The 27,969-nt window shown below is 42.6% G+C and overlaps 2 protein-coding genes across 3 annotated transcripts in view; one reads left to right on the forward strand and one right to left on the reverse strand.

Moving 5' to 3' along the window:
• The first annotated feature begins 781 nt into the window (after window positions 1–781).
• On the forward strand, window positions 782–7,217 carry septin10 (septin 10). Its single transcript, XM_079277309.1, has 10 exons — window positions 782–921; window positions 1,763–1,877; window positions 2,250–2,445; window positions 2,588–2,774; window positions 3,711–3,872; window positions 4,019–4,115; window positions 4,412–4,580; window positions 4,667–4,799; window positions 5,278–5,456; window positions 5,688–7,217. Exons 1-10 carry the CDS (start codon window positions 892–894, stop codon window positions 5,701–5,703), a joined length of 1,284 nt encoding a protein of 427 aa, XP_079133435.1. The 5' UTR covers window positions 782–891; the 3' UTR covers window positions 5,704–7,217.
• Window positions 7,218–8,942: 1,725 nt separating this feature from the next.
• LOC306783872 (E3 ubiquitin-protein ligase SH3RF3-like) overlaps window positions 8,943–27,969 on the reverse strand; it is a 79,415-nt gene continuing 60,388 nt past the window's right edge. For both annotated transcript variants that reach the window (XM_079277701.1, XM_079277700.1), the window contains 5 exons: window positions 27,537–27,707; window positions 25,136–25,401; window positions 21,848–22,167; window positions 15,181–15,542; window positions 8,943–13,144 (listed from right to left, as the gene is read on the reverse strand). In XM_079277701.1, the coding sequence (XP_079133827.1) occupies window positions 12,976–13,144; window positions 15,181–15,542; window positions 21,848–22,167; window positions 25,136–25,401; window positions 27,537–27,707 (1,288 nt within the window). In that variant the 3' untranslated portion in view covers window positions 8,943–12,975. The remainder of the gene's footprint in view (window positions 13,145–15,180; window positions 15,543–21,847; window positions 22,168–25,135; window positions 25,402–27,536; window positions 27,708–27,969) is intronic.

Below are 27,969 nucleotides of genomic sequence, written 5' to 3' on the forward strand. Positions count from 1 at the left end.
CCTTTTTCCTCTCCTCCACGGGGAGTGTCGAGCTGTGGCCGATAGGGGGCGCACGTCGGTAACTGAAGCAACCCATGCAAACGGCTTACCACTGCAAATATCATGCTGCGTTCATGTAATCCCCGTAAACGACTGCTTCAAATTACTAGCAAAGTAAAATCTGTCGTTTTTTGAGAATGTGGTTTTGTTTTTAGTGTTGACTGAGCTGTGATGGCGTGAGAAACTAGTGAAAACATTCAAAACTGTATTGAATGACTGAGTGTTAGTACTCTTTTTAGGTCTCTATACATACGGGACAAAAGCACCAAAGTTCATTACAACAAAAATGTACATCTCTTTTACTCTAAAACCCAAATGAATGACAGCATGGTCTTTAATACTAACGAATCAAGCTAACCAATGTATTATTCTTATGGATTTTCTGGTAAAAACTCATATTTGAAACCAAGCATCAACATCACAATGGAGAAGATGTTGCGCGGAGATTGGCTTTACGATTTTTATGACAGTCCGCAATGTGCCATGGAAGCGACTGGGAAAATTAAGTTGCGCTGTACCATTATACAACGAAGGGGTGGTGGGTGTATTGCTGCAGTAAATTGACATCGTTTGGCTGTTACGACAGTTGTCGTATATTTGATTCTTAAATAGCGTTACTAGATTACATTTACCATCACGTGTTGGGCAAATTCACAGAATTGTAGCGTTAAAGGTAATTTACAAACTAAAGATATAACCTCATTCCTATCTTATTTTTGAGTGGTCTAGCCTGCTCAGTTGTCGACCGTAGATGCAGTCCCAACGAAGGTTCTGAAAAAAAGAAGTGGTCTTTAGTTGGTTTTGTTGTATTATTTCTGAATTTATTTTAGTTGTTAACTTCTGGCCAAAACTATGGCTTCTTCTGATGTTGCTCGGCAGCCGGTTAGTATTTTGTTCTTCTTTCCTGGTAGACAAGTGACAGTGTTCTTGATAGTTGAGTAGGGAGTGTCCATGGCTATCATTAAGTTAGCTACCGCTAGCTATACCTACTTACTGTTAAAGCTATCGAAACCACGGAAGTTTAAAGTAACTTATACACAGAACACATCATTCACGGAGACGTACACCAGGAACATCTAGCGGGGCTTTCAAACTAAACCTCTCAAAAGGGATTCAGTGTTACACCAGAATACACTGCGGAGGGCGCTATGTGGCTAACACTAAGCTAGCCATTCAACAGACAAAAGTTGAAAATAGTTGTGGTGCTGCACCGTTAAACATTCCTATGCTAGAACCACCAGCTCAAAAAATTAAAAAATTGTAGCACATCATAACTACGTCAGTGTTAGCCCTCTGCAGGTCAGAGGAGGACGATCGATTAACCACAAACTGTATTTAAAGTGAGAGGGGTTTGTTTTGCAGCTTGCACATTGAAAGAAATATACTATTTTATGATATAATATATATTTTCTCGTGTCAGTCTCAGCAGTCGAGATGCGGATTTTTAACTTTGAGAATATGTTTTTAGGTCTTTTTTTTTATATTGGTTGGACATTTCTCAGTTGATATTATCTATCATATGGAATTGGCTGGTTCAAAATATTGCCAGAATCTTCATTACTGTGCATCCATACAACACAATTTAAATGTACGAAGTCGGGAAGTTGTGGCTTCGAATGCCTTAAAGTTCACTTTTACATTTCCATCATATTTCTTATTTGAGGAGAAAATGGCCTCTGCATCTTGAGACTGATCTGTCTTGTCTGTGCAATTTCCTCCCCAGAATAAAGGACTCCGACCCCTGGGTCTGGCAGGCCATGTGGGCTTTGACAGCCTCCCAGATCAGCTTGTCAACAAGTCCATCTGCCAGGGCTTCTGCTTCAATATCCTCTGCATTGGTATATTGTGACACACACATGAGTATTAGGTTGTGTTAGACAGTGGGGGGTGGTGGTGGTGGGGGGGGGGGGGGGTCAAAGAAGCATTGTGATGTGAAGGATCCTGCTGGTTCGTATCTCTCCACTAGTTGATATATATGTGGTTGGGTGAATGGGTGATATCTCCTGTTCCTCACCAACTGCCATCACTGATTTGCTCCAATGCCTTGGTGTTGACTCATGCTTCCCCTAACTAATTTAAGTTTTAGGAATTCATTTAAGGCATTTTATTTTGCGTCTTAAGTGCCCGTCTCTGATGCTCACACTGCTAAATTGGATCCCAAACATAAAGTTCAATAACTCAAATTGTGTCTCATCTTTTTCTGTCTCCAGGTGAAACCGGTATCGGCAAGTCTACTCTGATGGACACGCTGTTCAACACCAACTTTGAGAACTTCGAGTCGTCCCACTTTGAGCCTCAAGTGAAGCTGCGGGCTCAAACCTACGACCTGCAGGAGAGTAACGTCCGGCTACGCCTCACCGTGGTCAACACTGTGGGCTTCGGAGACCAGATGAACAAACAGGAGAGGTGGGAGGAGGAGGAGAGCGAGTGTGAAAGAGTGAATGTGATTTAAGACTGTAAGAAACATACAGCCATTATGAACCAATGTGTGTTAATCAGTCATAAAAACCCACATTTCTGATCAGCCCTACGTGTCTCTCCCCTGTAGCTATCAGCCAGTGGTGGACTACATCGACAGGCAGTTTGAGAGTTATCTACAGGAAGAGCTCAAAATCAAACGCTCTCTTCACAACTACCACGACTCGCGAGTCCACGTCTGCCTTTACTTCATCTCCCCCTCGGGTCATTCACTCAAATCCCTGGACCTGGTCACGATGAAGAAGCTAGACAGCAAGGTAGGAGAAGCATCACAGTGGAGATACAGACTGACCGTACTAATGTACCGTGGTTGTTTCTAGACTTTCCTCTAATGTCTGACTGTTGGGAGTGGTTCCCACTGACTAAGCCCCTCCCTTCCCTCTTGAAGTGGTCACAAACTTTCCCATGCTCCCTGTGTGTAGTGACTTTGTGTTTTTTGTGCTCTTGTGTGAGTTCACCGCTCTGTGAGTGTCGGTGACCCTGGATTTGCGTGTGAATGGAGGAGAAAAGGCCATCGGAATGTTGTAATCACCTCACGCATGCACACTCGAGTTGTCCTTTTGTGTCACTGTACAGACACACAGACAGAGCCGTTTGTTGAATGTGCAGCACAGACAGTCAGTCACTCAGACAGCTGTCTACGAGCGTGCGCGTGCGTGTGCGTGTGCGTGTGTGTGTGCGTGTGTGTGTGCGCGCGTGTGTGTGCGTGCGCGTGCGTGTGCGTGTGTGTGTGCGTGTGTGTGTGCGCGCGTGTGTGTGCGCGCGTGTGTGCGCGCGCGCGACCCAGACGCTTGTCTAGTGACGGCAACTCATTCCAAGCCTCTTTGGTACGACAGACAGGACTGGAATGTGGAAGGACTTGGACAGCAGTGTGGGCTGCAGGGCCAGAAATAACATCAGTAGACCTGGTTTATGTAACACTTATCTAAAAGCAGTTTTTAAAGTATTTTAGATAAAGTAACAAATACTGGTGAAATAGTTTTGGTTGTACTTGCAGTCAGGACCAATGGAGGCCATTTGAATGTATCCATGTTTTTTCATTGCTTTGATAAGGCCTAAATATATATATCTATCTTTTTACAGATCGCATGAAAGGTCTAATTTGTCTCTGAGGTCTTCAGATAATAGTATGTTTAATAATGAAGAAGAATCCGTTATTTCGTACGTGAACGTGTTTCCCCGTCTCGCTGTAGGTGAACATCATCCCAGTGATCGCCAAAGCTGACACCATCAGTAAGAGCGAGCTGCACAAGTTCAAGATCAAGATCATGAGCGAGCTGGTGAGCAACGGCGTCCAGATCTACCAGTTCCCCCTGGACGATGAGACTGTGGCTAAGGTCAACACGACTATGAACGTAAGGAAACACACACACTTCCACTACATCACCTGGAACTGGAGTGCTTTCTAGAATAACTAGTGCATAGCACATGTTGCGTTGTGACTCATTTTGCATATCTATTTTCAAGTAGTTATGTATTTTAAAATAAGCTGTTCTTGTAGGGTCATTTGCCGTTCGCTGTAGTAGGCAGCACAGAGGAAGTCTCCGTCGGCAATAAGATGGTGAAGGCTCGTCAGTATCCCTGGGGTGTCGTTCAAGGTAAGACGGGTCCGTCTTTGTTTCTGTGTTCTTCTACGCGACTGTGCTTGTGGTGCCAAAGATCTTGCAGGATCACATTGGAAAGATTAACAGATGTCCATTAAATCAGACCTACATTTCTCAATATTCAATATTTAGTATCTGCTGGTTGCCTAACCCTTCGATGTGTGTGTGTGTGTGTGTGTGTGTGTGTGTGTGTGTGTGTGTGTGTGTGTGTGTGTGTGTGTGTGTGTGTGTGTGTGTGTGTGTGTGTGTGTGTGTGTGTGTGTGTGTGTGTGTGTGTGGGTGTGTGTCAGTGGAGAATGAGAGTCACTGTGACTTCGTGAAGCTGAGGGAGATGCTGATCTGTGTGAACATGGAGGACCTGAGAGAGCAGACACACACTCGCCACTACGAGCTGTACAGACGCTGCAAACTGGAGGAGATGGGATTCAAAGACACCGACCCCGACTCCAAACCTGTCAGGTGAGCTCATGAACACCTGCAGCGACACAGTGAGGGGTGCATAAATTGACATGACTGACAACTGACCTGTGTGTGTGTGTGTTCAGCTTGCAGCAGACTTATGAGGCCAAGCGTCGGGAGTTCCTGGTGGAGCTGCAGAAGAGAGAGGATGAGATGAGGCAGATGTTCGTGCAGAGGGTGAAGGAGAAGGAGTCCGAGCTGAAGGAGGCTGAGAGAGACGTACGTAGACACCAACTCATTCACATACATCTCGTCATCAGCAGCAGAATATGTTGTGTGTTAGAATAGTAGCAAGTAAGCACACTGGCGAACGGCCTTTTCTAAACATCTATAACAATCAACAGGCTTTCAGGTTCAGTTCTGACCTGAGGTACTAAACTGTTGGTTACTGACTGTATATTTCCTTTGGAAGTCATAATTATTTGTGTACTCTGTACTTCTTTTAATAAATGCATGTGATTACTGCAACATCTTTTCCCATTTAGTTTTTCGCTCCTATGAATCACGAGGAAACAAATATCATTAATGTTTCTTCTTTTACTGGATAAAATCAAAGTCAATCTTTTTACAATTTCACATCCACTTTGGTTTTAGTGCGACGGAGGAAAGTCATTTGTTTTCACTTGTTCTTCTTGATATTGTCGATAAATGAGGCGTCTCTGTGACTCAACTCTGTTGTTTTCTCTCCGCGCTTCAGCTGCAAAGCCGCTTTGAGCAGCTGAAGCGCCTCCACGCAGATGAGAAATCGTCTCTGGAGGAGAAGAAGAGACTCCTGGATGAGGACCAGAGTTCCTTCGGCAAGAGAAGAGCTGCCGCCCAGCTGCTGCAGGCCCAGAGCCTCACCGCCAACGGCAAGAAGGACAAAGACCGCAAGAAGTGAGAGCTGCTGTTTCATGATCAAGATCCATAGATTTACACACCTGAAGACAGTGAGGGTTTAGATCCAAACGTTTTCACTGATTAGTGATTCTAGGAAACTAGTGCATACGGTGCAAAGCTCGCCACTGCTAGTGTAAGTGCACATTTAAGTTGCTCACAGATGATGGTGTGAGGGTGTGTTGTGATATGGAATTTTGCTGTAAACTCCCGCTTGTTGTCTCTTAACAGTTCTGGCTTCATGTGAAGACGCTCGGATCTGAAGAACACTCCAGTATGACCAGTGACACTGAGGCCGCATCCTTCCCCTTCCTCTGTGGCCAGTCTCTCACACTAACCAGACAAACGCCACACAAACCAGCAGTGTGTGAGTTTGTGCCAAAGTTGAATGGCTGTACCCTTTGTGTGTGTGTGTGTGTGTGTGTGTGTGTGTACACACTCTCCTTTATGGTATTTTTAATGGGTTTTATACCTCTCTGTAATATTTTATATTTATCCTTTCATTTTTACATAAAGCCTGTATTTTCCATATACTTCCCTGTTTTTATTTTATTTTATTTTACAGTGTATTGGACCTCTCACAGCCTCCTCACTAGATGCTGTTTACATACAACACTGCATTGAAAGGAACATCTTCACTCATATTTAATCTGCCATACGTCTGGTGTATAATACGAACAGGCTTATTGTGTTGTAATGCAGCCTTAATACTTTGCTTAAGATGAACAGAACCATCTTTGATATGCTTTTAATTTATTATGAAGCCCCTTTCAGACATGCGCTCCATGAGGAGATTTACATTCTGGTTTCTCGAGTCTACTCGTCGTGAGAGGCGAGTGGCTCATTAATGAAACCTCAGCGATAAACAATCCGCTTTACATAGTGTGAGCACTGCAGCTCTCTGTGTAATAGTCCTGTCATGTTTAAATCGAGTCGTTACAGAATAATGACTCCACGGAGACCTTTTGATATTTAACAGATGTGGAGCTAAATGCAGTGGTGTCACAGAACTCGTATCTGAAAAGGGAAGTTTAGTGCATTCATCAGTAAGAGTGGGCATAATCAAGGTCACGGGGCATTGTAATTACTCATCCTTTTTCTGTATACGGTCTGATTTATTTTCTATCATTGATGCTTTAAACTTTAACTACGAGCACACCAGCGTCGCACTGCTTCTCCTGTTGCTGTTCCAAAGGGACGTCTCTTGTCCAGGTTTCTAGGAGGTTGGGGCTGACGCTTGGTTTTGGATGAGGTACATGTAACAGCATATATTTATACATATATATATTGTTTGTCTTTTTTTTTTTTTTTTGTGCTCCCTTACAAGCTGTTGAAGTTTGCTATGCAGTCTGTCTGAAAAGCGCTGACTCGTGGGAAGTCTGTTTGTTGAGAGTGCGGGGAAAGAGAGAGAATGCTTTTGTGACTGTATTTTAATAACGTTTCTCTATTCACTTGTGTCTGGATGATGAGACAGGGTTTCACACCTCGACGCATTTAACAGTAAAGGGTGATTTATAAATCATTTACTGCCACTTTATACTTTACACTAGTGCTTAATATGTGTTACTGCCTTATCTGTGTGACGCTTACTTGGAAATAAACTGTCCACCTAACAGTACATCCGGGGAAACACACCGATGCTTCATGGAGTAAAGATGTCAAAGTCATGTTTGTACTACACTTGTATTTAAGGAATTAACAGTGTTATTTGGGAGCTTTTTTTCCCTCCTTTCTAAATAAATCTTTGTATTTTTGTCATGATACACTCTGCCTGTCTGTTTTCTTCTGAAAGTATGGCGTCTTATGTCAGCTTCTTTTCCCTGAATTAAATAAATATATTGTATGTATTATATTTCATGCAGTTTTATCACAAGGATCCTAACATACTGATTTATCAAGCACCTGTACTTGGAAATTACATTTAAGTACTGTTTTTCTCCATCGTTCAGATGATCTTCTATACCGGTGGTCATTGTGATGTTAGAAATGACTCATTGGTGCAAACTAAACTACCATGACCAGGTTGTACTCTGAGGCCATGGAGTAAGGTGTCTAACCAGTAGATCCATTTCCAGCTTTAAGAACACACTACTTTTTGGAACACATTGTTATTGTTTGTGTCACCTACTCGGGACAACTGGACTGTTTGTTAGCTAGCAAAGGCACCAAAGGAGAAAAACTGTGGCATTTCTAGACTGATGTAAGACCCAAAGACCTCCCGACTTAAATCCTCTCCACCCCTGTGATTCATAAGAAATGTCTACTGTAGACGCTTCCTTCCCTTTTATCAGAAGGTAAGAGGAGAGAGGATGATCACAAGCTCCCCTTTTTTGCTTTAAAGGAAGATTTAGGAGACAGCAGCAGCTTAACATTTTTCCTGACCACCACTTTACATTTGAAGACGCACGCACAAAGGGACCACCCTGAACCGCCTGGTAGAGGTCCTGTTCCCTGCAGTGTCTTACCCTTCATGTGACTCACAGCCTGGCCCACAGACAGGTAGACAGACAGGTCTGGCGTGAAGCAGAAGGATGCTGATCGATTCCCTGCAGGGGCCTGCGGCACCTGGCAGGTTGGGAAGAGGACGCACCCCCGAGGAGATTTCACCAAGGCAAACTGTGCAAAAGTGTGTGTGTGGATGTGTACAGACATTGTCAGCTTCTCTCTGGGTGAGAAGTGGTTATCTCCCAGTTTTTCCTGCCAGAGGCGAGAACTATCTCTGTTCAGCAGAAATCTGAAAAATCTAAATTTGCTGCCTGCCTGCTCGCCTTAAATATAGCAGTTTGAGTTAGTGTGTCAGTATCAAGTTTTCCTGCGTGCACTTACACCCAAGATAGCTGTCACTTGCACTCACACACACACACACACACACACACACACAGACACACACTCACACACACACACAGTCCAGTACATGTACCCTTGTCACCTTTTGCTAGTCACTCTAAATGCAAATGTAGATGATCATTGAAGACAGGCCCGGCTGCTGGAGAGATGAGGTTGTCATTTAAGGGGAGTGCCGGCGACGCTCTGAAATTACCAATTACACACCTCGTCCATGCCAGTGTTGGCTTGAGAACACAAGAGAGATGGAGGGGGGGGGGGGGAATGATGAAAAGACAGTAAGCGTGTCAGCTTTAATTCTAAACATCCCTGACTAGCAATGTAATGATAATGACGGTAATACACTCTGTCAGACTGCTGTACCTGTGCCGCTCATGAGGCTTCATAAGCTCATAATGAGCACACAGTGAGCGCAGATAATTATAATTAGAGCAGGATATGATTCTCAGGATGAATCCTCCAAAGGGCAACAGTAAAATCCTGATGGGTTGTAGAGGTAATGTGTTTGTTGTTCATCAGAGTACACAAGTGTATGTTACTGCCTCTCACTACCTGTGTTATCTTCATTATAAAGCTGCGGGCAGATGCAAAAAAAAAAGGACATTGAAAATCTGTTTTTTAAAACAAAGGCATTTATTGCGAAAAATGCACTTGACATGAAAAAACAATCAAATCAACCACGGGTCATCGGTACAAGACGATGCATAATGATCACATGGTAGCTGCATGGCCAGCGCAGAGCATGACTTCAATGGCACAAAAGGCCTATAAATATTCTGCACAATATAGAATAATATATATACTTTTTTTTCTGTTTTCCTCGCTGTACCGCTGTTTTGAACCCGACTCAGTTGTGGTGAGGCGTGAGTGTCCACGCCGCACCAAACTTTTTCATAAAGTTCCTTTTTTATGTAAAGAGCTACATACAGAGGCCCCCTCCCCTCGTACACGCACACACGCACACACACACACACACACACACACCATAACACACGCACACAAGTATCCATAGGAACAAATATGGCCGACATCTAATTCAAGATGGCAGGGTGGGTGCTCAGGCTTCCTGGAAGGACAAAAAAAGGAAGTGGACAGTAATTTGCTATCAAGTCCAATAAAACAAAAACAAAAAAGAAATTGCTTGTGCAATGTTTTGTGTTGAGTTCATGTCCAATGGGAATTACCACTGCTGTTGATGGCTTTACAATTGTTCTCAAGAGGTATTTACAACCAGGAAGCTTGAGGCGAAAGACAAAGTGTACATCACGTAAATAAAAACACAAACGACATGTGTGTAACCAGCGGCTCAAGATATTCTATGTAAAGTGACCACTGTGGTTTTTATTCCTGATGTGTTGACGGTTGTAAACTCTCCTCCTCCTCACAGCATCGACCTTGTGAAAACAAATGAAGACAGTCGAGATCCTTTGACCTCCGACACAAACGAGGACTTGTGCTTTAAGTTTTGACTCAGTAGAAAGTAGAGTCCTCTTTTCAGCGTACAAACAGATGAGGGGAGAACCTAGCGAGGGGTTTTTGTGCAGAGCTGTTCTGGGATCTGCTGGTTGTTTTTGTGTCACGGAGACAAACGAAGCAGAGCTGCGAGAAGAACAAGCAGCAGGCTCACTGTGCCGATAAGAAGAGAGAAAAAGCAAGGAAGAGACAAAAGACAGATTGGTCTGCCTGGTGTAAATACTGTGTGTGTGTGTGTGTTGGCATTTGTAGGCACTAGGATTTGACTGACAGGTTTTGAAGGCCAATGCACATATTTTTGGATTGAAGCTTCCAATAACTAATGTCCAAAATTTGACATTTGGTTTTGACCCTTTTCATCGAAAATAAACTGGATTTCTTTTTTTAGCTGAACTAAAACACTTAATTAAAAGCACTGCAGATATCATAGTCTAGTAGGCTTGTGTGAAATAGTATTGAATACACTAAATTGACCAATCTGACATTCAATTTGTAAAGAATCAAAGCGGCTGCTTCATATCCATGACTCTAACTGAAAAAGCGATATTTGTCAGAATAGCCCGAGTGTGTTTGTTACTGCACGCTTGTGACGAAGATACATCTTAATTTGCAGTGTTTTTGGTTTCATTTGTTGCCCATACTGCACTGCCAGCAGCCAGAGGATGATTGCAGACCATGCTGTAAATGTTAATTTCCATGTTTTTGTTCACTTTCCTTCACAGTTTAAGAGATCGAGTTCTTTTTCCCACAATCTAAAAATTGGGATTAAAACGCATCAAACCTCAATGACAGGCCACCCCTACTTTAAGAACAAGGTGAACATGAAGACATTAAAAATAACTTCTTTTTTTTTTACAACAAATAAAAGTTTGCTACTGCTCTTTCTCAGTAAGAAGTATTACACACAAAGGAATTACATGGCCACAAAGAGAAGAAAAGATCAATCATGTAGCTCCATTATCAGACCATGCATCTAGTGAGAGAACACTTGTGGTATTGAACTGCATTTTTGAGTCAGATTTTGTGCCGGCAACACAATATCTGTGTTGTGCTTGTTGTGACTGCGGAGAGCTTGTAGTAAAGTCTGACTGTTTATTCTGCAGTCAACATATGGGAATCAGAAATGACTTCAGTTTCCAAACTGCTTTGACGCTGCAACATCTTGTTGACTCCGAGAAGCTTTTCATTGATGAAATTCAAGAAAAGCAGGAAGTTGTATTTTCCATCTAGAATTTTGTATTTATATGTATGTATTAGTTTATTTATTCCTTTCTTGTGACATCAATGGTGTTCACAGAGAACATTGAAGTGTGCTTCAGACTCTCACCTAGTTATGACCCAATTAGACATTTATGTGCTCAGCCAATGAGTGAGCCTCACCCGTGTGCACATGGCCAGCAGTCGTTTGTGCTTCATTCTGGCTCAGTTCTTAGAAACAGCAGGTGAGGTAAACCATTTATGATCTCTGTTCTTTCACTGATACATGTCTGGTGTTACTCTCTGACACACACACACACACACACACACACATGCACACACACACACACACGCACACACACAGTTAGCAAGTCAAGCTCTGGGTTTTGCTGTGCTTCTATCTCCAGAAACAGGGAAACAAGGTAGATGGTTGTGGCTGGATGTAAACTAGACAAGCCGTGATCCACACTCACAAATTCACAAAGCAGACTGACTGTACACTCGCTGAGGCCGTACAAAAATACTCGTCAGAGGTTGACAAGATCAGAGGAGAGGTTGTTGTCAAAGGTTGGCAGTTGTGTGATGAGAATCTTGTGTATCTGCCTTCTGACTTCGGCTGTTTTCCCGTCGACCGTACATTCGTCTGTGAGCATTGAATCCGCACCCATTTGGTTTCACAATATTGCTGCAATCAAACGAAAACTCTCAACGGTTGAGAAAAGGCTGAGTAAGAGGAATTACTGTCAGCGAGAGTGTATTGTATTTCTGATCTCTGGATTCGTTATTTGATACGTTTTGTTGGTTTGTTTAGGAACTTTACATTGTGACTAAAATGGCTGGATTGAGACTTCTGTCCTCACCAAATGGTTTGTGCATGTTTTTAAAAAAAAGGATGTGATAAATAGCACTGGAAATACCGTTTGTCGAATAAATAATTTCTGAGTGTGTAAAATACTGTATGTGTAGTTATGGCAAGTTGTATTAAATATTACCAAGTGCATTCTTTGTCTCTATAATCCCACATAAAAGATCAAAAAGACAACTTTATCAATACAAATCAATTCTTTAGAGTTTGGCGTAACTTGTTTGTTTCTTCCTACATTCAGCAAACCAGTTTATTCAGTTTATCCCAAACGTGGGGGTCTATAAAGGTCACATTTTAAGTTAAAAACAGCTTTATGAATGTATGTAAGTTATAGAAATAGAAGAATGAGTCACCTAATTCATATTTCACCTTTTGTTTTGTGACATATCATCACAGCATGACTAGTTTGGGACAACATCTATTTCAACATATTTATATATATATAAACAAAAAATAGAATAATGCTACATGCATTGTTATTAACATATATTGAGTTGGTAAGAAACAAATGTGCTTGTTGTCACAAACTAGACATGGAGATGTGCTTACAATGATCCTGGACTGTAGGCTCACACACTTCCCTCATCACCTGGCGGTACATCTTCTCTTTTCAAACAAAGACAGCACCCAAATTCAAGTTCTGAGGTCTCAGTGGAAAGCAGAGCTAATGCTTTTTGTGCTAGTGTTTGCTGGTGGATGATGCCAAGGAGGAGAACTGGGAGGCAAGGGTTTGTCTTGCTGTGCTCTTTGAGTCTGTGTGCCTTCAGTAGTCAACATCATGGGTCCAACGAAGTCTGCTGGAGCCCCTCTGATACAAAGCTGGGCGAGAGACGGGAAAAGCTGCCCTGCTCCCTGTGTGGCTGGTCGAAGCCGGGGCTAGCTTTCCTGTGTGTGTGTGTGTTTGAATTGGTTGGACCGATATAGGTTTCCGAAGACAATTACTATTTATGATGTTTTGTGCCAGTATTCAATAGATTTTAATGAGATTAAAGTTTTCTGTTGCAGTATCTGTCTTTAATCCGAAAGTATGATTCATGGAAACCAATGTCGGTCCATCCTTCGTGCGTGTGTGTGTGTGTGTGTGTTTTGCGACTCAGTAACAGGAACATTTCTTTTGTTCTTTTGTCCACTTTTTCCAGTTCAGAAGCTCTCGACGAAGCTGCTGGGAAACAGGCCGGTCTGTCCCGTCCTCTGCAGGGTGCCTTTGTACCAGCCGTCCTCCCTCTTCTTGTAGACGAACACAACGTCCCCTTCCCGCAGCTCGATCTCCGCCTCGCTCTGGGGAGGGTAGGGCACCACCGCACGATACCTGCCACACACAGACACAGCTGTAGCACACACACACGCACGCACACACAACGGCGTGGACAACATCACATGCTGGAAGCATTTAACCAGTGCAGGTATGAGTGGAGACTCTCAGTATGTTCCCAAGTATAGACAGCAGTGTGAATTATGGGTAAAAGGAAATATCCACTCCGGAAACCTGTCAATATGTTTAATGGATTTTGAGAATCTCTCTCACATACACACGCACCCACACACACACACACACACACACACACACACGCTTGTGCCAGTTATGTTAGATCAGTGCAACATGCAAAATGTACTAAAATCACGCACTCCGAGGCCTAAAGAAAATGCCACACAAGTCAGTCATGCAGTGACAGTTCATTCAAAGTTTAGTACCTCCTGAGCGTGTCAAATTTAACACAGTAATTCACATACCTGCAAACTCATAAGAGGTGAAAAAGGTGACAAGCACCCGAACCCAAAACCCGGTGCATGTTCCCCCGTGAGAATTATATTTTAAATATGAGCTTTAAAATGCAGCATTCTGGTGTACTCCGAGAAGAAAATTAAATGATAAGACATTTACTTGAAGCAAAAAACTAATTTATTATTCAGTGATTGATCAGTATTTCAGCTCTAGTTGAACAGCTGGCTAGTTAGCTTTTTTATTTTTTTCAATCAACATTATTATTATTATTTAGACAAAATGCATTGAGACCGAGGTCTCATTTTCAAAGGTTTTAATCATATAAAAACAAAGACAGCAACAGTAGCGAGAGCCATCGCCTGTACCAAATAAAGTGATGAGTTTTCATTGAACCCAGTTATTGTATGGCTTCATATTAACTTCCACTGTTACTGTAAAGCTGTTGGAATTGTGGCTCATCTTCTATTTGCAATTAATATGCATTCAATCCAGTTCAATTATTTAAATTTAAATGATAATCTGCTCTGGCTGAGGTAGTTTATCAAGAGTAAAATAATAGCTGTAATCTATACACACCTCTGCATTAACAACCCGCTGAAATGAAGGTACAGGCACCTTAACCCTCTTTCTCATTACTTCGGGGCCCTTGGGACTGTACCTGGGACTGTTGGGACTGTTAGTACACTGGCTGTGGTCATTACAGTGAACAGTGTCTGGCAGTGTGATGAGAGGGCATGTGAGCCCGTGTTGCTGTACTTTATCTCCTTGGAGCAGAGGCTGCATGTTTCATCACGTTACGTTTTTTCCTCCTAAATCGCGATAATGATGAACGTCAACAAACTTCCACACATAATATCAACACCACCTTTACCCGTAATGTTTCAGTTGGAATATCATCAAAAATGTCTGTAAGGCACGTTGAATTTTTTTTATATTTTTGAAATATGAAAGTATGAAATGCCTTTTGCTTTTACAAGGCAATTCATTCAATAATAGTAGAAAAACAATTGTCAGTAATTTAATAAAGTGAATCATTGTTTGCCGCCATAGTTATGATTATAAACAAACATTGAAAAACAAAGCTGTATGTGTGCCAAAAAGATGAGAGAGAAACACACACACACACACACACACACACACACACAAGGAGCAGTGTGCATGGTTTGGTGCGGTAACCAGTGCTCCCAATACATCAGCATCCTGCTGCCAGTAAGGGACATGCAACCATTAAATTCATTTTTCTTCTATGTCATGTGACATGAAGTGTCTATAAGTGTGTTGCTGATTTAACAGGTTTCCACTGAGGGGTATGAAGTGTGCATTTGTATGTGTGTGTGTGTTTGTGTGTGTATGAGAGCAGAGCTTGAGTCTTTAAGGCTACTGGGTTGTGTATTGTTGTACCACTCTGGGATAAAAAGTGTTGCACCTGGGGGACCTTAGCTCACATATTGTGAGTAGGTATTGAATCCCAGATGACGCAGAAAACAAGGACATGAATGGTGGCTTATAGGCTTCCAAGTCAAAACTATCACCTTTTTTTTTTAAAGGTTATTAGCATTATTAAGAGCAAGATCATCATAATGTCATTATGTGTGGTTGTGTGTGTGTGTGTGTGTGCCCACCTCTCTCTGGACAGGGGTTTGGGTTCAGGCCGGAGGGCCATCAGAGCGTTGACGGCGCGTGTTGCCGGAGGTGACATGGGGAAGTTGGTGTCCAGGGAACCGGACTTCCTGTGCAGGGGCTCCAGCCCAATGGCCCCCGCCATCTCACTCTCGATTGGACAGGAGCCGGCCCGCCCCTGTGACGCCATCGGACAGGAGCCTGAGCGGGCGTGGTGGTGGTGGTGAGGATGGTGGGCAGGGTCGGCACCATGACCGGCCAATGAGGGGTCGCGGGTGGGCGGGGAGGAGGGAGGTGAGCGAGTTTTCTTCTTGGCTGCCGCCCCCGACAAGAGCTTTAATAAACCACCTGCTTTCCTCTCCTTCTGATGATGGATGGAGTGAATGGAGAGGATGAGGGAGATATAAGAGGACATGGAGAGCAAATAAACACAGACGCCGGTGAGACATACAGGAATATATGTTTCATAAAGCCGCTCTTGAAAAGTGACAAGATTGTAATGAAAATGATGGTTGTGTAAACAACACCTCTACAGAATATTTGCTTTTGCTTTTCTCGACATAAAAACAAAAACACACAAGCACAAATGCCCTCCTGACACATTAATCAAAAAACACATCTATGAAACAAATAGAAAAATATTTTCCTGTTTACTCCATCTGACACAAGGAATACCGCAGATAATAAAAGCACATTTGTTTGATCAGTAAAGCAAGGTGAGCTGTGTCCTTTCAAAACTCATGTGGACAGAGTCTTAAGAATTCGGAATGAGAGATTTGATGTCTTTTTTATGCTGCTGCTTTGGTGCTTTGGTAACAGTGAGGTCATTCCTCTTTACTCAATTTTGCCTCCTTTAAACATCTTGGGATGTACACATATTTGCCTTATTTTCAGGGGGTTAGATGATCGATATCACTCTAAAGTCTGTACGCTAAATGTTGAGCTGGAGCCAGGAGATAATTAGCTTAGCATAAAGACTTTAGAGGAAGATGCATGCTGTATCTACAGTTTATTCATCCACCCAGTACTTCTGAGCAGCACATCTGCTGGTTGACTAGCAATCTCAGATTAAATGGCAACTTCCTGTAAAGTAAATATGGGAGTAGTTACTCCTCTGATTCGCAGAAAAGTAAGTCATGTTCACAGTATGAATGCCTGCAATGCGTATTTTGAACAGACAGGTAGCAAAGTGGTCGGTTAACGATCCTTCAAGCTGAATACATGTGCGTCTACCGTCTACTGCGGTAGAATAATCCGTATTGATTGTAGAGAAAGTGTTTCGTAATGGCACCTATCAAGGCAGAGTCACATTTTTCCATTCATGCTTGATTATAGAAAGGCTGTACAACGCTGCCCATTCAGTCGGACTCAATGTGATACCAGGAGCACAAAACAGTTATGTCTCTTCTGCCACTTGGCCCGATTTTACAGTCTCAGTCATGACACCGTGGATCAATACCGAGCATGCCCGAGCATAATTAAAACATTTTTTTTTTTGTCGATGCATGCCGCCTCCATATCAGCCCTGTCTCTCCCTCAGCCATCTGTTTCTTTTACACATGGGCTGCTGGATCAGGAATCGCTTTAAAAAAAAATTGTTTTCCATCAAGCGCTGACTTTTCCGATGCTGTGATGGACAGCTGCAAACACGAACACTAAAAAACAAAAAGTCACACTGAATGTTCTGAACAGCAACCTTTTTGATACGAAGTGCCGTTTCTTTATTTCCTTGTTAATCAGTGAGCCATATCGACATTAACGCTAACATTAAGTTTGATTATGACACGTTAATCTCCAACGGATCTGAAATTGTATTCCATCCGTAATGACAATATACATAGCAACATTTAAAAGATTTTAAAGAAGAACATTTAAAATACGTTTTTCTCCCATAATCAGGACATTCTAATTATATATGAGAGCACTTTACAAGCAGGCTGCAATCTGAGTTGAAATCATTAACCCTATACCAACCTTCCACCAAGCTTGTTCATCAGCAATACATTTAACCAATTCTGCAAAGAAGGCAACGAGTCTTCACAGAATGCGGGTGAGAAAAACAAAAACGACTTTAAATAACAGGCCGCCAACTGCCATGGCTGTGAAAGAGGACATTTGGCATGCAGAGAGGAGAAGGATGCTATCCTTATGGGAGATATCAGAGCAAAGCTCTTTTCTCAAAGATTTTCTGTCGTCAGGTGCATTTGTTTATGTGTGTGTGAGCCCTCAGCTCACCTGACCGTGTAAAGACTGTTTTTCTTTGTGTTAATCACAGTTGCTCACATTGTAAGTGCAAACCTTGTGACTTTGATCATTGATGGTTCATGAGTTCTCTCTTCACATCTCTTTTTATCTCCTTTGCTCCAGTTTCTGAACCAACAGGGAGAGCGCATCTTGAGATAATCATAATCATTCATCTTTTATCAACAAAGGAACAAATTTACATTTTTTTTATATATATATATATATGTATTTATTTTTTCCGCCCAGCTGTCAAACGAAATTTGCAAGCCTTTTGAGTTGGCTCCGCAATACTGTCAACTACTGAACTAGGTTCAAAGCAAACCTGCCTGTGCTTCATGACTGCTGTAAAAAGTTGTCAGAAAAGATGATCAAAAAAAAAGGCGATCAAAGTGATCATCTGTCAGAGAAAAAGCCAGACCTCAGGAAAACAGAAAACACAGCACTGCAGAAAGTTTTCTGAAAGAAACGACAGAGTACACTATATGGCTTTGGGCTGCAACTAACATTTCATTAATCCATTCATTCTTTTTTGATCGATCAATTAATTGTTAAAAATATAAAACAATGGCCATGAAAAAAATCCAGAAGCTCAAGAAATCAAATAATTAAAGAGGGTCGTAATGACCAGTCTTAGTCATATAGACAGTAAAGAAAAAACAAAGGACAGAGCAAGAGAGGCTGTATAAACCCTTTGACTCAGCAGACCCAAAATAAACAGCATTCCTTTCTCCTGCACTCCAATACCTGAGCTTTATGTGTATTTCCCTAAATACAAAGACTTGATCATTTCTCACAGGATTAGAAACATGTAAATCTAACAATGCTCACTGTCTGGAGTGTACACATAACATATTCCACCGCTTTGGAAACACAGATTCCCTTCCTGTCATGCAAATAAAGCTTGTTTGAATTTTAATTTGGGAGAGGAAGGAGAAGATGGAGTGGAAAATAAAGATGAAGAAGAAGGGGAGAAAGGGGTGAGATACAGAGGGAGAAAGGAAAGGACAGGGAGGGACTCACAGAGGGAACGAGGCGGAGGAGAGAAAGGTGGAGAGGAAAGGAGGAAAGGTGGAGGGACAGGAAGAAAGCAGGGAGGACAGAGCGAACAGAGAGATCGAGAAAGAGAGAAGGAAGGGAGGAAGTGGGACTGAAAGCAGCAGACAAAAAATGAATAATTGCTCCCTCTCCTCTTTCATCTGGAGGCTTAAAGGCTTAATCTGCCTCCCGTGTGTGTACGCACGCCTGTGTGTGTGTGTGTGTGTGCGTGTCTGAGTACACGAGTCAAGCTGCTGCTGAACCACCAGGTGGCAGCATGCACTCACAATTTAATCCATTACACAATTTAAATCTAATTTAGGAGCAGAGGAGTGCCTTGCTCTGCAGCACACGGGCAGGTTACTGGAACGCAACTGTTGTGTTTTCCTCCTTCCTCTTTGTTCGTTTTACATACTCGTACACAAATAAATAGTATTTATGCTTTTAAGTGTGACGTTTTCTTTCGTTCCAAATAAAAATTGCGCGCACACACACATGCAATCATCTAAAAGCAATCTAGGAAGAATCCAGTGTTGAAGCCATTGATGAAGGCAGGTTTTGAGCTTAACCTTTCAGAAACGCAGACGCGTTACGATTTTCGGGGTTGAGAGAAATGATGCACTGAACCACAGTGTCTGTCGACCCCCGATGGGGATCATGGTAACTCCATATTTTTCTTGATGTTGTTGTCTCAACTCAAAGCCGTTAATACTGTTCAGTCAAACATAGTCTCTCAAGACATTTTGAGACTCTCTTCTGGAGCTACTGAAATTCTGACAGCAGTTTAGTTGGCAGCTGCCCTGCAAGCGCAGACTTCTTGGAAACGCTCTCCAAACACATCTCAATGTCCAACGTGCTATGTGTCTGGGATGCTGGCTGCATGCGCTCCAGACAGTGTGACAGTGTGTCGAACAGAGATTACCCTAACTGTGTCTGCCAGACAGTTATCATAGCTGCTTCATCGTGTCCTCTGTAACAAAGACTGACTCTGTGCAGCCTCGTCGCCACCCTTCAAAACCTGATGTCTCTGCTCTGCCAGGCTCAAAGCCACAAAGGTAAGTGCTGTGAACAAGGGTTCGGCTGACATTTCATAAAGGGATCATACCATCGAATATTTTGGGACCCAGGCTGACAACGGTTGATTAATTGTGCATCTATCTTAAAAGTGCATCTACTGACTAAAAACTAAAAACAGAGATGTATTCTGCTTTTCCTCAATAATCTTAATCTTGTCAGTCAGTAAAAGCTTCCGAAACATCATTTAGATCATAATTGGAAGCTGGAACTAAAGCCAAATCCATATTGAGAGGTTTTGGGTAGAGATCAGCTCATTTAGTCTGAGTAAGGCAGGATGTCACGAGCAAACTAGAATGAATTTGAAATAACAAAAAAAACAACAACACATTTTGTACTAAGCTGAGAGCATTCTTTAATATCAGAATGACAGTTGGTGCACTTTAACTGCCCTGTTCCAACTTTTATGAGATATATTCAGTATATGAGTAATAAACCTGAATCCGGTTCGAGCCATCTTTGAGTGTGACGATGTAAACAAGCCCGCTGCCTGCTGTTCCATAGTCAATGAGCTGTTTGTCAGCTAGCCATAGATTAGCTGTCCCAGACAGTGGAGCCAAACAGTGAAACAAATGGAGCTGAGACAGATGCAAGCTTTCCGTGCCATCCTTGACTGTCAGCGCAGCCCGATTTAACATCCACAGCTTATACCGCGGCAGATCTCACAACATAAGATGGCATTCGGCATTTGTGCCAGATACACCTATTTTTAAGCTGAGGTGATGGTGTTAAAGTTAATCAAGTTAATTCAAAAAAGTATGGTGAGTTGTATTTACAGGATGACTAAAACATCTGGAATCAAAGGAAGTAGTGGCACGATGTAATTTTTCCTTTCACACTTAATTTTTTCTATATATATATATACATATATATATACTATTTGTGCACCATAGCTGAGTGAGTGGTATGAAACAAGAGGGATTGTGTTCTTTTAACGGAGGTGTTGACTTTCACAGACTCAATATTTGTTTTGTTATATTGAATTCCCTGCTCGGAAAACAACAGTTGCCTGACTGGATATTGTCATCAACAATGACGGGTTTAGAGCTGAAACAATTACTTGAACAAGCAATTCGTCGACAGACAGAAAATGAACCTGAAAGAATTGTGACAATCAATCAATCACTTCTGTCATTGTTTAAGCAACAATATCAATTGTTCCATAGTTCTAATTTCTCAGCTGTGAGGAGCTGCTGCGGTAGTAAATCAATACTTTTTGGAGTGTCGATTGGACAAAATAAGCTATTAGAAGAAACCGAGTGGGGCTTTAGAAAACCGTAATTCTAAATGAGTCAATTATTCAAGAAAACAATTATAAGATTAAACAACAATGAAAATAATCGCTAGTTGCACCCTTCGACAGAAGGCTGTGATCTTATTTAATTGAAATCAAATATTAATCAAAATATGTTGAACCAATCAGTATTCAAAGTCCTATTCTACGATCAAGAGTTTTAAGACCCCGTTTAGCCAAGATCTGTCTTCTCTTGATGTACTTGCGTGAGTGATATCTTATAATTCCCTCTGGAAAACAAGCGTGGATTTACTGCATTCAGCTCTTGATTATGCATGTGGAGAAAATAACAGAAGTTGCATTGTAGAAGCAAGACATCTAATTATTCTATTCGAGAAAAAGTGCTCGTTGCTCTCATTTCTCGAAACACATACAATCTTTTGTATGCAAATCTGGTTAATTGAGGCAACCGCTGGTGGAGATTTCAGTATCTATTTGACCCTCGTGCTCATACAGCCGCTGAGGATTGTGGGTCAGAATAGCCGGTAAAGCATGGTGGCTTGCATGCTGCAAAATGAGACCGGATGCATTTGGGACATCCTGGCACTTTTGTCATACCGCATTTGCATACTATGTATTGGGACATACTAAATGTTTTTTTTATGGCATTCTAATTAGTATTGTAGCACGAGTATTGGAATGCTCAGTAAGAATATGGCGGAAGCTTCCAATTAGAAGTTTCAGGTGTGAATGCTCCAGGCTGGAATAAACGAGGGGACAAATGAAACAAATGAAGAGAAGGGACGAAGGGCAGATAAGGATGTCACACTGCTGCTCTTGGGCAGGTTGGTATTTGTCAAATACTGGGCCAGTGCCTTTTTTTAAATCGCATCTTCATTTGCACGGGAAGACTTGAAGAGATCGTTTCTGGCGGCGACGAGTTCACCTGCAGTCACAAGCGTGCATGTTTGTGTAATTACTCTCAGTGACAGAGGGGGAGACTCCAGCTTTAAAACAAGCCAATAATAATCAACTCTAAGATAAAATGCGCTTTATTAGTTGTTCGTGAGGATGAGGCTTACCTTCTCTGGTTTAGGTGCGAGGACGCCCTGGTTATGGGAGGGGCCCGGCGATGGCGGCTGCAGTGGACTGGCTGGGTCCCCGTTGAGGAGCGCCGCCGACACGTTGGGAGGCGTGAGGCAGGAGAGAGGGGACGAGAGGGGGAGGAGGGCCCGTGAGGCGGGAGAGGAGAGGGGTGAGGGCCCTAGGCTGGGTCCTGGAGACACCATGGAGTGAGGACGACCCGATTGGCCGGGGCAGCGTGAGGGGGAGGAACTCTGAGGACGCAGGGGGGAGAGGGCCACTGTGGGGCGCTCGGGGCTTCCAGCAGGAGGACTGTGGACTGAAACAGACAAAAATACACGTGTCATTATAATTGAGAGAAACTTATAATGAGTGCAGTCATCACTAGTCCTGAGAGGGAACATGGCAATCATTTTGGAGCACTCAAAATCTAAGGAGAGATAAATAATCATAGTCGCAAAAAAAACAGATCCCTGTTTTCCGGCAAGATTCAGCCTCTAGCTACCCTATTTGAAGATTCTGTGCAAACTTTAGACGACAGTAATATTTAAAAAAGTATACTGGGTAAAGCAAAATGAAATGACTTGGCACACTGTTCTGCTTAAGTCTTAAATGCTTCAGTAAAGGCTGGTAAAGGCTGCTGGAGTCTATCTCCACATGAATTGGGCGGAAGGCAGAGAAACCAGCCAATCACATACAGTTTACGCATTGAAAAGTGTGGCGTCGTCTAAGCGTCTTCAAATCACCTCAGTTGTACATTTATGGTCCGACTAAAACCCACAAACTAGGGCCAATCTGAGAGGATGAGTAATAAAATAACAAACCACCTTGCTAAAATGTGATTATGTTGTACTGTGAATAAGCAAAGCTCAAGGCTCAAGGCCCTAACTGTTAGCGAACAGTTATCGTGCAAAAAACAGGCTGAGATGTCCTGAGTTTGAGAACATTTTTCTCAGCCTTCAATTTGAATGAGGTCATTTGGTGCTCATGAGAACAAGTACACAGAAATACACACCCACATAAACATAGACGCATGTACATGCACTCACATTAACACGCACGCACGCACACACACACACACACACACACACACAGACGCACACACACAGGGTTGCTAGCCACCTGCTCTTCTACATTGCAGTACTCAGGCAGAAATCCATAGAGAGGCGCACTGGTCATGTGATAAAACCACTAAACGCCAGAACTATGCACATACTTTATTTTGTAATGGAGACCAGATGTGTGTGTGTGTGTGTGTGTGTGTGTGTGTGTGTATGTGGGAGTGAAAGAGGGAGAGAAAAACAGAGGGAGAAAAGGGAAGAGGTGGACGGAGAGAGGCATGCAGCTCTGTCATTACGCCTCCATAAAACAAAAAGCACAGTGATGTCATTCAGCTGTGTTTAGTAGTCTGTGTGTGCTCATTTGTGTGTATGTGTGTGGGTGTGCACATGTCTCTCTGTGTGTGTGTGTGTGTGTGTGTTATTCTTGGTAGTGTTCTCACAGTGTCTAATCTTCAGCCTTCCAAAGGAAATGGTCACCATTATTTTCTCAGAAGGGAGAGAGAAAACATGCAAAGAGAAAGAAAAAAGGGATTCTGGAGAGATGAATAGACTGAGTGGAGAACAAGGTTGATATGATCTGGACCTTGTACAGACACAGGTGCGTGTGTGTGTGTGTGTGCGTTTGTGTTGGTGAGTTGCAGGCACAAACAGTACCACCGAGTAATCAGATCTCTTACTGGTGTCTGTGTGTGCAGACTGTATGAGCGCAGTTTGTACGTTGGAGTGCATGTCGTAATGCTGCAATTGGGCTAAATTGTGAGTTGCAGTATGTTCTTCTAACTATTCTCCAATAATAAAAAGTTCAGTGATGATTCAGTGGGCTTGTGTAGGAAATTTGGGTTTAGAAGTACATTCCTACAATTATAAATATTCGAATTATGAATCATTAATCACTTCTATTATAATTTCTTAACACACACTTCTAAACCCAAATTTCCTACACTTGTATAGAGCCGGGGAAGTAAGAGTGGTGATGGGTGCATAGTATTTGCTGCCAAAAACCGTATCACATACATGTTTTGTTGTTATTGCAAAATTGTTGTCAGCATGATGGGTCGGTGGTTACGACTGTCACCTCACTGCAAGCATTCACCTGCCTCTGGGTTCTCGGTGTGTTTTTCTTCCAACAGTCCAAAGACATGCAGGTTAGCGCCGTCCTCGGGGCCTTTAAGGGTTTAAGACGCTGACAATATAATTGCAATGCCCCCGCTTCGGGTTGCATGTCACCCCTCATCTCTCTTCCCTCACTTCCTATCACCTCAGTACTGTCTCTCCTTTCTCCTAAAGGCAAAAGTGCCGAAAACAAATGCATCACCAGGTTAGGTAAATAAATTGCAGACTCAAGATTTCCTGTATATGTGAGCGAGAGTGTGATTGACTGTCTTTTTGAGCGCTGTGACGGTCGTAGAAAATTGTTGAATGGAAAAAAAGTTTGATTTGAATTGTAATTCAAAAGAGATATGACGCATATGCCGTATTGATATACAACAAACATCTGCTTTATGGCCAAAGATATGAGTTCACATACTTGAGTGTGCTCTTCGTTATGCTTAAAAATGTTATAGTGTGATTTAAATGCTCAAATGTCGAGAAACGTTTGGCCGCGTGCTGTATTTGAATGCCACTAACTGGATCTCATCCTGCTCATTCATTTGGATGTTCATTGATCAATATTCTATTATTCTGTAACAAGAGACTAAGGGGATAAACTGCTGCAAGATGCACGATCTGCGCTCTGCTCCTTTAAGCCTGTAGGCTGGTAAAGAGCCTTATCGCACAGTGGGATATTGCAGAGCATAAAATACCAGACACCGACACATCTCCATGTAAGTAAATACTTTTTCTTCACTTGCTGAACATTTCTCTGGAGGGATGCAACACGATGCGCCTCTCCTTTCACATGGTGCCATGTTGGGAGGCTTTCATGTGGCTGCTTCTGTTGCACAACAGCAGGATGTTTGTAGCTCAACTTGTGAGTCAGTCAGTTCCCAGTCTATCTTGAGTGCCACTTTGGGAAGAAGATAATAAATTGTTTCTTGACTGTGATATGTTGGGGCTGTGCCATTATGTTAATCAGTGAATATGTGATCCGGATCGATCAATAGACTGTTAAAACAGGAACAAAACTGAAAACAGATGCTTCTGAATGTTTAATGGATCCGGTGCTCAATGATTAAACCCATTATGTGTATTTGTAACATTGTGTGTGTGTACGTTTCTGCTTACCCAGCTGCATTGAGGTGCGTGCCTGGTTAACCGTATGCTGACTGGAGCGCAGGCAGTTCTTCAGCTGGGCGGCGGCAGTTTGCGGCGAGGAGGCGGGACTGGCGTTGTTCACAGAGTTTACCAGTGGGGTGGAGGGACGAGACGAAGAGGGCCCCGGGGACCCCGGGGACGAAGGGTCAGAGATTTTACTACCCACACTTCCTCCTCCTCCACCTACTGGACTGGACAAAGACGATCCCCGAGAAGAACCGACTCCAAACGGAGCCCTGCAGAGGCGAGAGGAGTGAGGGGCATTGGCTTGTCATTGAATGTTTCAACTGTTTAAACATGACATTTTTTTTATTTTTGCTTTTGTCAGCCCTAATCACATGTTTTAATAAAAAAGTATGTTGCTTTATATTGCTTGTGTTAACCACAGACCTTATGTGAGGCAAGCTAACCAAAAAGCCATTCAAAAAACCCATCAAGGGAACTAGAAAGGCAAAAATGCGAACTCATATCTGGGGTTTAGGATACCTTCCTGCAGCACTCTATTATACCTGCTTATGGTGTTGCCATGTTGATGTTGGCATGTAGCTCAAAGCAAAGCTGTGCCCGAGTGCACCCTCACATAGCATGGCTGTAGAGTCTAAGTCTTGTTTCGTAGATAATGTTAAAAGCCAGTATTTTGTCCATAATAGCAGAGCCGAAGGGACAAACAGCCCTATAAACCTCCGTCAAAGTTAGTGATTTCAGTTTTATTATCTAAGCGGTGGATCAGCATGACTTAATGTCCGACTGTAACATATATGGAGCTGCAGGCTGCTGAAGTTTCTGTCTGCAGAGTGCTGAATGGCAGAACAGTGAGCTGAACATTATTGACTCAGCGGTATTCACACTCTTATGGCCACCCATTGACTTCCTGTCACGCACAAACAGAGTTATGGCTTTCTCTGTGTGTGTGTGCTGCATGCATGTGTGTACCACCAGAAACAGGAAAGCCATTCAACAGATTCTTTGAATCGAGGTTTTCTATGGACAACACACGGACTGCTTATTGCGTGTGCTGAGCTTTGCCCATACAGATATTTACCAGCCGCTGGTAATGTTTCCACATGGTGAGTCTCTGCGTTTGGCCCGATTTGGAGTTCCGGCTGGTGTGATCATCCTGTGACTTTGAGTAACTTTTTAGACTTTAAGCAGCATGCATGTCGCTATAAAATGTTAAAAAATCTGAAATGAATCCAGGATAAATAATAATAATAATCCAAACGCATTACTGTATTCTAATATGGAATCTGATCAAATCAAAATAATGTGTGTTTGCATCAATCATTATAATAAATTCCACAACAAACATGTAAATATTAAAATCGCATTTCAAACAGGCTGTTTGTCAGTCTGTATCGGTCTAACTCAACAATGTATGCACGTGCATGTGTGCGTGCATGTGTGGACATCTTTGGCAGCCTCTCATTATCACATTGAAACATTTCTGAGCTGCACTGCAGACAAAGGAGAGGGGGGGGCGGAGGTAAGGAAGGGGGAGGGAGGGAGGGAGAAGGAGAGAGTATGCTTGCGTAAAAATAACAAATTGCCTCTCATTTGATTACTGGCCTGTCCTGCCTCTCTCTCTCTCTCTCTCTCTCTCTCTCTCTCTCTCTCTCTCGCTCTCTCTCTCAGATTGCATAACTGCAGAATATGAAGCAGCCATTCATATCAAGTGCAGAGAGACACCTGCTGTTTTTGCTGCCGTCTCATCTCTTTGAAGCGTTTTCTCTTTATATGCCTCACTCTGTTGCTTTCTCGTACTATCTTTTATTTCAATTTCTTTAGATCTTTCTCCGACTCGTTCTACCTTTCTCGCAATGTCTTTCTCCGCCCCATTCGGTCCTTTGCGCTCTTTCTCCACTCAACCTTCCTGTCTATCCTGCAGTACCAAATCTTTGTTTTCATCCTCTCATTATCTCTCCCTCCCTCATTTTATATTTTCTTCATACTTCTCCTTTTCTTTCATTTTCTTCCTCTCTCTCTCTCTCTCTTTTTCTTCATCATGGAGCAGAATACAGATTCAATAAACAGCCACTGCAAATGTGTTCACGCATACGGGAATAATGAGGGCTATTAAATTGCCAAATATGATTTCAGTACACAATTCCTTTTGTTTCATTTGGTTTTAACAGCTATGAATAACAGCGTACATGAGTTCAAGTTTAGTGAAGCTAAACTTACACTGACGCTTTTGTTGCAGAGGAACACCTTGACAGCACACGTGATTACTGTCCCTTTTCCATCTTGGGCAAAGGAAGTGGGATACTGTACTATAACTGCACATCACCAACGTGACTGTATTTGGACGCTAGGAAGATCTACCACCACAACACCCTCCGACCTCCACACGCCCAAGCATGACCTCACTGACCTGGACACGGGCGTGACGTAGTTCCCCGGGAAGACACCAGAGGCAGCAGTTCTCAGCGAAGTGCCTTTGAACCAGCCGTCTTGACACTTCTCTGTCACCCGATACATCTCTCCTTTCCTAAGCTCCAGCTCGTCAGCCTTCTGGGGCTTGTAGGCGTATAAAGCCAGATATCTGTGGAACAAAGGCAACAGTCCAATTACAAAATCATGATAAGTCAGCAGGAAATCTCAAGAAACCGTTCACCAAATACCAATTATCTCCCATGTGGATTACCCTAAATATGAATTGTGCAAAGTAAAAGCAAAGCAATTACAAATGCAAATAAATAAACAAATGAATGTAAATCCTTTAAAAAACAAGTAGACATTTCTGTCAGTGTGTTAAGAAGGAAGGAGAGAACACCAAATTCCAATGCTGTTTTACTTGAATCAGA

The sequence above is a fragment of the Melanostigma gelatinosum genome (genome assembly GCF_949748355.1).
Source record: "Melanostigma gelatinosum genome assembly, chromosome: 10".
NCBI lineage: Eukaryota > Metazoa > Chordata > Actinopteri > Perciformes > Zoarcidae > Melanostigma > Melanostigma gelatinosum.

What these genes read in the sequence shown, in the direction of transcription:
- septin10 (XM_079277309.1), top strand. Translation starts at nt 892, where the DNA reads ATGGCTTCTTCTGATGTTGCTCGGCAGCCG. An exon ending in TGAAGAAGCTAGACAGCAAG is followed by an intron (nt 2,775 to 3,710) that starts GTAGGAGAAGCA and finishes GTCTCGCTGTAG; the next exon opens with GTGAACATCATCCCAGTGAT. An exon ending in TCCCTGGGGTGTCGTTCAAG is followed by an intron (nt 4,116 to 4,411) that starts GTAAGACGGGTC and finishes GGTGTGTGTCAG; the next exon opens with TGGAGAATGAGAGTCACTGT.